The sequence below is a fragment of the Teleopsis dalmanni genome, chromosome X (assembly GCF_002237135.1).
Source record: "Teleopsis dalmanni isolate 2A chromosome X, ASM223713v2, whole genome shotgun sequence".
In the NCBI taxonomy this organism is placed as follows: Eukaryota; Metazoa; Arthropoda; class Insecta; order Diptera; family Diopsidae; genus Teleopsis; species Teleopsis dalmanni.
Genome location: NC_051848.1, coordinates 33,321,343 through 33,332,313, shown reverse-complemented (window position 1 = coordinate 33,332,313; position 10,971 = coordinate 33,321,343). Strand labels below are relative to the sequence as shown.

Below are 10,971 nucleotides of genomic sequence, written 5' to 3'. Positions count from 1 at the left end.
ACGGTCGGTCACCTTTCAATACAATGGTTCGCTTTTGTGCTGCTTGTCAATAATGGAAATAATTTAAGTTTTATTTCCAAGAAGCAAATTCAATAACATTAATAATCATGATAACAACAACAATGAGACTGCAAGTTGTTATATCAAAAAAAAAATCATATCAAAAAGTCTAATAAGAAATAAAGAGAAATAAAAATATTAGTTTAAATATAGAAGCACTTAAGCGCCTTGTCTATCGGCAAAATCCATTTTTGCCAAATGTTGTTGTAATTGTGACTTGTAGTGCTCAAAGCACAAAGCGTTTATGCAAATTAAAAAGAAAAAAAACAACAAAATTGATCAAATGCATGCATACATACATACATAATTGGAAGTGATTATAGTATATTATTCATATGTATAATTATCTGTTTTTTATGCGCTCTGCTTGCGTTTTCGTTATTGTTACCGCACTGCCCTCCTATTAGTTGGGATTTATTTTTAATTTTACTGTTACAATGAGCCAGTAAACTTAATGGTGCGTTTACTCTTTTGTATTTGTGTTGTTGTTGTTGCTGTTAACTTTTTGTTGCTTTATGTAATGTTAATAATCCAGTGAATTGTTATTGTTCCCTTGCTTGTTGATTGTGATTTTGTCTGTCTGCTTGTTCACTTGTTATTATTTATGTTTTATGTTTTGGTTGATTTTTTTTTTTTTTGTTTAGCTGCTTAGCCGTGTTTACATATGAGATTTTGATGACCTTGATACTGTTTTTATTTTGTTTTTGGTAATTGAAATATTTTCGGTACTTTTTTGTTTTGATGTTGTCTTAAGCACTGCAAGCTTTTTCCAATTAATGCTTTGGCCTTTTGCAAAGCTGTTGTCATTTGCACTAACACATCAATCGTGGCCCAATGAAGCAACTGAAAAATGTTGAACCTGTCAGTGAATATATGTATGTACGTAAGTATGTATGTATGTATGGTATGTATATACATATATGACAGAAAGCGGTGTTTTAAAGGATGTTATGTTCTTTGCGCAAATGCAAAAGGACAACAAAAAAGGATAAAAAAGAATAATTTCGTAAAAGCACAAAGAGGAGAAGCGCATTCATTGGTTACTTCTTTCTAATACTGTAGCAAAGAAAACTTTACTGAAATGAAGAAATCAGTAGACGTCTTATGAAATAAATACATAATTCAAGAAGTACTCAATTTGACAAGAATTTAATTTAACGAATGTTCAGTTCAAGAACCGTTCAATGTAATGACCGTTCAATTTAACGAAACACAATTATTAATTATTTAATAATATAACGCTGGAAAAAAAATCATATGAAAGGTCCTTCTAAATTTACTGCAACAAAAAAAATAAAATGTGCCTTAAAAATTTAGCGGCTATAAGGTTAAATTTAGTAAGAATAGCCCCCATTTAATATAAAGGCTATTTAGATTTCTATACAATGAGCTACAGAGCATAATAAATGTTATAACAAAAACGAATCTTACGAGACACTGGTCCTGCCAAAACTCTTATAAATTGAAATACAACGTAACACCTGTAGTGTTATTGCCCAAACTAATACAGATCCAGGCCTAAGCTAATGGGAGACCCATACTTAAATTTACTTAGCGATGCATATGCTTCCATTGATCAATGTGTCTGAATGGTTTTCAAAATTGAGGTGAAAATATTCTCCCTTTAAGACACACATCTTGTCGAAGATGACTTAAATCCATCAGACATCATTTTGCACTGTTTTAGAATATAATTAGTAATAATTGAATTTCAATTGCGACACCCGATCAGAAGTGCCAACAACTGCGATTATTTTGGGCACTGAGTTGACTATATACTGAAATTGTTTGGAAACTATGGCTAACAAGAATGTTATCTTTTACCCTTTACAAAAAATATGACGTTCTAACCGCAATTACTATAAATGTGAAGCACAACGAGCTTCTTAGCAGAGTATTATTAGAATGTTTGCTTCAATAATATCTAACTATATGATTCTATCTATAAAATCTATATGTTACTACTATTTATCTATGTACATTAAAATCAAGATTTTGCATTACCTACAAAGAAAACATATAAAAAATCAAGAGACGGTAAGAAATTCCACAACAAAATTTAAATTTATTCAAAAAAAGATTTAAAAACAAAAAAAAAATCAATTAAACTACTACGAGCTATATTTCCATACTTAATAAATTGTAGATATGAATATAGAAGATATATGACTTCAATACGACAGTGGGAGAAGCCATAAATCCTATTTCGACTTCGTTGCTTAGAAAATGTTCCTAACATGTAATATCTAGTACTGGTCACGTGAATTGAGCACCTGGATCATGCGATCTGAGACTGAATTATTTTATGGGACTCAGCAAACGATCAAAGCATCCAACTCTTTACGATTCCATCATACATTAAATTATGGCCAAAGTATTACCAAAGTTTTGCGACGACAAATCATTGAAAATTATCTTAAAAGGTCTTGCGAGAGATATTAGAATAATGTTATATGTCATATTTAATGGCAATGTAAAAACAATATATTGGAGTAAACAATTGAGCAATCTTAGTTACAAGTGTATTGCATTTATGTATACTTCTAGAATCATAAAATTAATAATTCTTTATATTTGAAAAGTGTAAAAGGTTTTATTGATGTATATACAGCAGAAATTGGCTTGTGTATATAAAAAATTGGTTTTTAGATAGTACGGATTCTATAAAAGTATGCATAATTTTGATGAGTCTCTACAGCATATCCTTAAAAGATGTCTATAATAATATCCAATATGCAAATGGTGTAGTTTAAAGATTTATTAAGTGTTACTCTCTTAGTTTTACAGTATTGTAGGGTGACGATTTGCAAAAAGCAACCCATTTTGCAAAAAGACCGGTTCATTTAGGTTTCAAGAAGTACACAGTGATCGTTGTAATTATATAATAAACATATAAGTGAATTGTTAAATAAGTTAGTATTAGCTTAAAATCCCCGTTAAGTTAATATATGTTAAAGATATAAGCTTTTCTGATATTTTTACTATATTAACAATCTATTTAATTTAATTTATTTTGATACTTTTTGAAAATTGCATTAGCAATTAGCAGACTTTAAATTTAAAAGCTGCATTAAATTTAGTAAAACGCAACTGAAGTAAAGATTGCACTTCTCACCTAATAACCTCTTACTATTCAATACTAAGCCTGCCTTACCTTGACTACAGCGAAAGATATGTACTTTAAAGGTACGTCAACTTCTCCATTCCCTACAATTTTTATACTTCAGTTTATAATAATTTAAAAAATTTAATTAAAAAAAAATTAATTGAACTATAACAAATATTTCTTTAGTTATGCCGCGAACAAATGACAAAACCGTCATTTAGTTTCGGATTTCCCATAAAGTTACAAGGAAGTCACTGTGATAACTCAAACTAAAAAAAAAACTATAATATGCATGCTGCTATGTATATTAAAAACAATTATATGTAATCTGAAAACTAAAATTATATAACTAAAAGGTTTTACAAAATATTTCCTGTAATTTCAGCAGTTAGACCTGCTCTAGCCTGTCTTACAGGTGAACTAATTCAAGTCAGCAGTGCCAAATGCGAATGCTCGCACTCATAAAATCACAATTTATGAAAAAAGTGCGTATTTAATTTCGTACAACTCCGTTGCATTGACTTTCACTTATGCCATATGAGTCGTATATGGTCAAACTATTATAGACAGTTATCCAATAGTAGTTCCAATACCAACAACTGCAATACAACTGCCAGAAGAAGGCCAAAAATTTCAACCAACGCATTTGCCATTACCAATTTTAAGTAGCGCCGACACCTCATCGCACTTAACGCAATCTGTGATAATGAAACCGTACGTGTCTTGCACTACTCATTTAAAAGTTAAGAGTATCTATGAAGTTGTTCCACAAAAAAACGGTAAATACAAATATTATGAAGTCACAAATCACGAGTCGCAAAGACGTTCGTTTAATTAGTAACGCTTCACGCATTCCTGGTCAATCGCAGAGGTCAATGTTGATCAATAAAATGAGTTGAAACGTAGAAATCAGTTATCAGGAAATGTGCAAATTGAAATAAGTAAAAGTGAATCAGTTACTAATAAATATAATTTTTATGGTACATCTTTCTCATGCTTTGGCAGACATTTAGCCCTTGCCCTTAAAGTCAGTAGTTCACCGCTAGTTGTTGAAGATACAAATTTTCGGTTATTTTTTAATAAAAAATGTCTTCATAATTAAACTTCTAGGGTGGTCTTAGTCTCTTGGTTACAGCTTCAGCGTTATATTTTATTATAGCGAAATATTTCTTTTAGTTCCACTTTTTCTTTTTTTATACTAATTTTTATTGTATTATTAATGTATGCAAAAATATGTATCTTGATTTGGATCTGTTTATATATACATATATATATATATATATATATATATATATATATATTATATATATTGTATTAATTAAGATACAAATATAGTATATATATATATATATATAATATCATTTATAGATATTCGTTCAGTTATTTTAGAAAAAAATCTATAATATTTTTTCATTTTTTCGTTATCACCAGGGCACATCTTCCATACCCTGAAGACGACTATAGAATAAAATGGAAATGTTAGTGCAAATAAAAAATTTTAAAAACTAATTTCTTGAAAAAGTATATAATTGACCAATTAAGTCGTTTCAAAAACAAAATTATTAATATTATTATTAATTATTTCGGTCATTAAAACAATAAATTGGAAAGAAAAGATTATATATATCATTTTCCTAAATGTAATATTTGAGATTATATATATGTCCGGCAATATTTAGCTGTGAACATTTTCAAAGAGTCAGAACTATTTTACAGGAACTGTGAAATACCGACTGTATTTGGAGAAAAGGAACCCAACTACTTACTTATGCAAATAATGAAATAACGTCATAATTAACATGCATGGATTACTTTTCATAACATAATAAAGTTGATCTGGACTTAAAGAGCAGCTTTATCGTTACTTAGAATCACGGCGATTTTCCTTTTCATTTGAATTCAGAAATTAGTTCCATCGATTCAATATTACTAACAATTATGCTTGAAGTGCTAAGTATTTGTTTTAGGCTCTTGAATAATATATCTGGATCTAATTCCTTTTCAATTTTCGATGCATTCGTAAATATGAAATTATAAACCTAATATACTGAATCGCGTTGAAATTCAATTAATTAAAGAATTCCAGTTTAAAAAAATTTTAAAACAATTTTTTAATTAAAACCTTGCTCTTACAAAGACATATTATGTAATAAATAACTTATATAATCTCATGAAACCTGCGGCTGTAAACTATTTCTGAAACGAATCGGTTTTCAGCTGGAATACCCGCATTTTTAGTCTAATTAAACCAACCGGCGAGCTAAATCATTATATTCTAAAAACCATAAACCAAATCAATATTTTAGAGTATCTCGAACTATTGACCCTAACCACTTGAAAAATGTATGCACTCCACAGTTCTAGCAAAAACAAAAGAAACAAGTCTTTCTCTGCGTAGCGTAGACGTCTGCGTAGACGGCTGGCTTAGACCCATTCGGTCGCTTGTGAAAGTATTATTTATCAGTTACCACTGATTTTAATTGAAAAAATTCACCTAAATTCTTCTTTATTCTTTAATAATAATAAATAAAAATTTTAATAAAAAAAATATCGATTATAAAAAAATAATTGGTTATTTTTATTTCAGGTCTTCAAAATTATTCCTAGTATGCGGTCTTCTGATCATTTCAATTACTTTCACATTAGCACGCCCACAAAATCGAAACAGCCTACAGCATATTGCTGTCATTGAGAATGATGCCTATGAGCAGACATTGCCCTATGAGCTGAAGAATGCATTTTATAAAACACCACGCGTCAGAGAAGCTTTGGCAAAATCAAGTTGGTTTGGACCAGGCGAGGAACCTGTAAGTGATTCAACAAATTACTAGTTGCACTAAGAATATTTAAAATATTTATAATAATACTTATTTTATTTATGTTAGGTTTTTGATAGACAAGCTGAAAAAATTCCTCGCATTGAGATCTACAATGTCCTTGCTCACGCTGGACTTATACCTAGAAAGCGGCAACTATTTTAATATTGACATTTATTGTTTGCATATATCATTTTCTTTATTATTTCACAAAACTCATTTTTAATACATTAAATTTAACATTAACTGCATTAAGAAATATACATTTAGCAATTTCCACAAAATTTGATTATTAATAAATCACAATGTTTTTTAATATTATTTTACATATAAAGATTTCTTTTATTATTATAGCTTAAAAACACATTTTTTGTTTTTGTTTATTATTTGTACAAAAATATATTTTATAGTTTATAAAAATAAAAGTTTAAAGTCATTAAATTTTAAGTTGAATAGTTTAAATAATATCGTTTTTTTTTTCTACATCGTATCTATAACTGACATTAAATATATATAATGAATCAGATTGACAAAAAATTATTTAACAAGCAAGTTTAAAAGAGTCGATTTTCCCCAATTTAGAATTTACGATATTACATGATGTATCTCTATCGCATTATGTTATATATTAAAATGAATATATTTTATAATATTATAAAAATTAATATAATATATTAATAACAACAATAATATACACAAAAGATATATAATGTACATATGGTTCAAATTATTGCTTTGATTACCAGGTAGACCTATACATACATCTGTAAGGTATATGGAACATGCATATATTTTGTATTCTTAAGACATTTGTTAACACTGCTTAGAGTTATAAAATGTCGGAGGTGCAACAACTGAATGTATAATTTAATTTAAAATCTATCTTTTACTGCTTCCATGTTGAGAGATGTGAGAAATAATTTCAAACCTTCTTAATATACAATTCTTTATAATAAGTTTTTAATACCGAAAGTTTTCAATCATTATAATAATCATAAATAATTTTCAAGTATTATTATTATAAACTGGAATATGTACAATAATGCATATATGTATATACATTAATAAATTTATTCTATATGCGAAATATATAAAATACGACCACGAACTATATGACATCAAATCTTTGTAAATTATATGCTACATATCAATATAGCTTAGGTCTATAGATAGGCTTTAAAGTTGTAAACTTTTTATGTTTTTATATTTATAGAATTCAAAATATGTTTAATGACAACTGAATACACCGATATCTGGTTTAAAGAGCTACTCAGCCTTTCCAAAAGAAACTCAAAAAAAACAGATCTGCTTAAATGGTCTTTAAATGTTAATCGACATATAGGTAATACTAGTGTAGAAATTGTTCAGAATGAATGACACTACAAAAATTGTTTGTCGAATTGCAACTCATCAGTTGTCATTATTTAGTCAATTTTTATAAGTTTTTGTTCATTAATTTATTTTTTTTTATAACAGATAATAGTTCAAAACAAGAGATTTTTCCAAAGATTACTGATGATGGATATTTGGCAATATTCGAGACAACATTTCTTCTGTTTATTGCATGGAGTTATCACCCTCTATATTTATATCGCTTTAATATGAGAAAGATCTTAAATTATTTTATACAGAGAAATATTTATTTTCATGTATAAAGTAATACAATGTATATAATTATATATAAAATATATTATTAACACTATAATTAAACATATATATTATCTACAAAAATAAATAAAATATATAATAAAATAAATATGCAAAAATAAATATAATATAAAATATATAATCACACACACATAAAATTAAATAAAATTTGATTTTATATATATCTTATTATATATTGAATAATAAGGTATAACATATATGAAATTTATAATTATATATATAAATAATTTAAGTACTGATAAAATAATATTATTTTAAACAAAATAAAAAATATATATAATCACACTTCAAAAAAATAAAATTTTTTAAATAATATTTCTTTTTTTTATATATACTTTATATATATAATGTTTATGTATAATTACACATATATTATTATTTTGTTATATATTTTATACTAATGTATCATCCATTACATTACATGTTTATAATTATATATTTAATAAATATTGTATGTTATTGCTTATAAAATATGTATAATTATTTATAAAATAATAAAATCTAATTTATAATATATACTTACAATATACATAATATAATTATGTATAAAATTTGAAAAATTCTTATTAAGTATATTAAATATATAATTATATGCAATGTTAATGTATGTAAATTATGTGTTATGTACCTAATTGTATAAAGAAGTATATATTTTCACATAACGGTTTATTTTATGCATAATAATGCTTCAAGGCTCCCAAACATTATGTTTACACTTATAATTACCAAACCTTAGTGAGAGCAACTGGTCCGTGGTGGCGAGGCACATGGAGGCAGTACTCCGCGCAAAAAATAGGCATCTGGACGCAGGTACAACAGCAGCGTCGTAAGATTAAATCTTACAATCAGGATGTGCATGACCTGAAGCAATACCTAGTGGTGGTTACGGGTCATGTACTTCATCCAGGAAAGGGGAGTTTTTTAGCCTCGCCTCGAAAAAAACAGGAAGTTATAGTGAGAAAATTTTTAAATTCAAATATTTTATTTTTAATCCAGTAAACTCCTCGACTGACTATACAACTCAATTTATTGGTGTAATTGTTCATATATAGACCTTTAGAAATTCTGGTACCTCTGTAAGTTCCATTAATAATTTTATTATTTTACAGAAATTATAGAATTTGTATTTTTCTTCATACTATTGCAGAGGTAATTAAATAATATAGAGATGTACAAAGTAAGCTTAAATGTATTTATAATCTTTAAAAGACACTTTCTGGCACAATAAAAGCTTTCTCTCACATATATCAACTAGGTGGGTAATAACCTAGAGAGACGATAACAATAAATTACCATTAAGGCTGTGTGCGAGTTCGAGTAAATTGATGGTAAATTAAGAGAAATAGTAAATTATGTCGGTATGATAGCAAATGTTGGTATTTACCAGAATTTGAAGTAGGGTAAGATAAAAATTAATTTTAAATTAAAATAAAGTCTTACCATTGTGAAAAATTTTTAAGATGTAAATAAATAAATAAATTTGAAAACTTTTAACCAAAAATAATAAATAATTGCAATAAATAAATAAATAAATATTTAAATAAATGCTTTGCAAAAAATCGCTCGAAAATTTCAATTTACTTTACCTCAATTTACTTGAACTCACACACAAGGCCTAAATACGATTAATTGACAGTGTTAGTTATCATTAAAAAGCAGGTTCTTAGACATCATATATACTATATATACCAGGTGAATGCATAAGTTTTTTCTAGTTTTACTAAGAGATGGGGGATTGATTTGGTTCACACGTCATTTTATTCGTCCGTCGATAACTAGCGAGTGAATGATTATTATATTATTCAGTGATAAAACTACAATTAATAGGTATTAAGTAAAACTTGTATTTCATAATCATTTTCATTTATAAAAATATTTTAATACAAAATCAATACAAAAGCATAGTATTGAAATTTAACAATTAGAAAATATAAAAATAATTATTTATTTAATTCTACAGCTGGTTTATGATTTCTTTCTAATAAACTTTCACAGCAAATTAATAAAACTCAAAGTTCCAACACATAAGTTTAATACGGCTTTGGGTCAGTTGGCTAATGAACACTGACTCTGAGCTTCAAATTTGGCAGGGCACGACTTCAACCCTTGGTACTTGGAATCTTAAAAATTATATATTATTTACGAATAATTAGATATGAGAAATATCTCACTACTTTTCGAAACCTCTCTAATGTAAATCTATTTAATTACTGGTTAAATGAAGCAGTAATCTATAAATGCTATTAGTGAAAATTTACTTTTCTTCTGGTTTTCAAAATTGAAATAAAGTTAACAAAAAAAATCTTTAGTATTGAAGCAATGCAACAGAATAAATTGCTTTCTTTTAGAAAATTATTATTGAAAAGTTCTCTCACAAAAGTTTATCAAACATTGGACGGTATCAGCACAAAAAACTTATAAATATACGTCTAACGCCAAAGAAAAAATCTATCAAAATAGATCTAATAATCTACAACTTATCGTTATTTAGATATATGGTATACTATAAATTTAAGAACAAACACATTTCAAGGTAAAGAGAGTATAAGAGTTTAAAGCTCATTCACATGTAAAATAGGCCTTATAAATTAGAGAAGTGCAAATGTACTCATTTTGGTGGCCATTTACTTCTCATAGGATCTAGAGGAACTAATATATATATGTACTCAGAGAGCAATTAACAAAAGTTAAGCTTTACAAATACATTATGATGGAAATTATTAGTAAAATAAACTTCAATTAAAAAAAGCTATATTTTCTTTGCAGTAGTTCTCGGTTTTATGGTTGGTGTTGGACATATATTGGACAAGTAGTCAAGTAGTCTTTGATAAGACACATTAAAAATCGAAAAGTTGTTTTTTTACTAGTAAATTTTATACTGGTTTGAACATCCAACTGATTTACTAATTTCTGGCTATAGTTTTTGATTATGTGTATCGATTAATAGATTTATTTTTGTGAGTTGTTATTTATAAATAACTTAATTATTTTATAAATTTATTTATAAATCAGTACAAAATACTTCTATAAGTAATATGCATAGACAAAAGTTTAGACTCATTCTCATCATGGAACCAAAATGTAGAATAGAAACTCTAAAAATTATTTAACTTGATAATTAAAATGATTAATTTCTTTAAGATGATTAAGATTAATTTCTTTAAGATGATTAAGATTAATTTCTTTACAAAAAGAACATGTAAAAATTTTCAAAACATATTCAGTTTTCACTACATAGTATATATGTATATGCATTAGTTCGCTAAAAAACATATATATATACATATATATATATGTATTAACAATTAAACACACACATTT

At 26.8% G+C, this 10,971-nt stretch overlaps 1 protein-coding gene across 1 annotated transcript; it reads left to right on the top strand.

The window, feature by feature from the left end:
* The first annotated feature begins 3,233 nt into the window (after positions 1-3,233).
* Positions 3,234-6,191, top strand: LOC119688295. Its single transcript, XM_038102974.1, has 4 exons — positions 3,234-3,246; positions 3,733-3,880; positions 5,754-5,973; positions 6,052-6,191. Exons 1-4 carry the CDS (start codon positions 3,234-3,236, stop codon positions 6,145-6,147), a joined length of 477 nt encoding a protein of 158 aa, XP_037958902.1. The 3' UTR covers positions 6,148-6,191.
* Positions 6,192-10,971: the final 4,780 nt, after the last annotated feature.

What these genes read in the sequence shown, in the direction of transcription:
- LOC119688295 (XM_038102974.1), top strand. An exon ending in CAATCTGTGATAATGAAACC is followed by an intron (nt 3,881 to 5,753) that starts GTACGTGTCTTG and finishes TTTTTATTTCAG; the next exon opens with GTCTTCAAAATTATTCCTAG. An exon ending in TTGGACCAGGCGAGGAACCT is followed by an intron (nt 5,974 to 6,051) that starts GTAAGTGATTCA and finishes TATTTATGTTAG; the next exon opens with GTTTTTGATAGACAAGCTGA.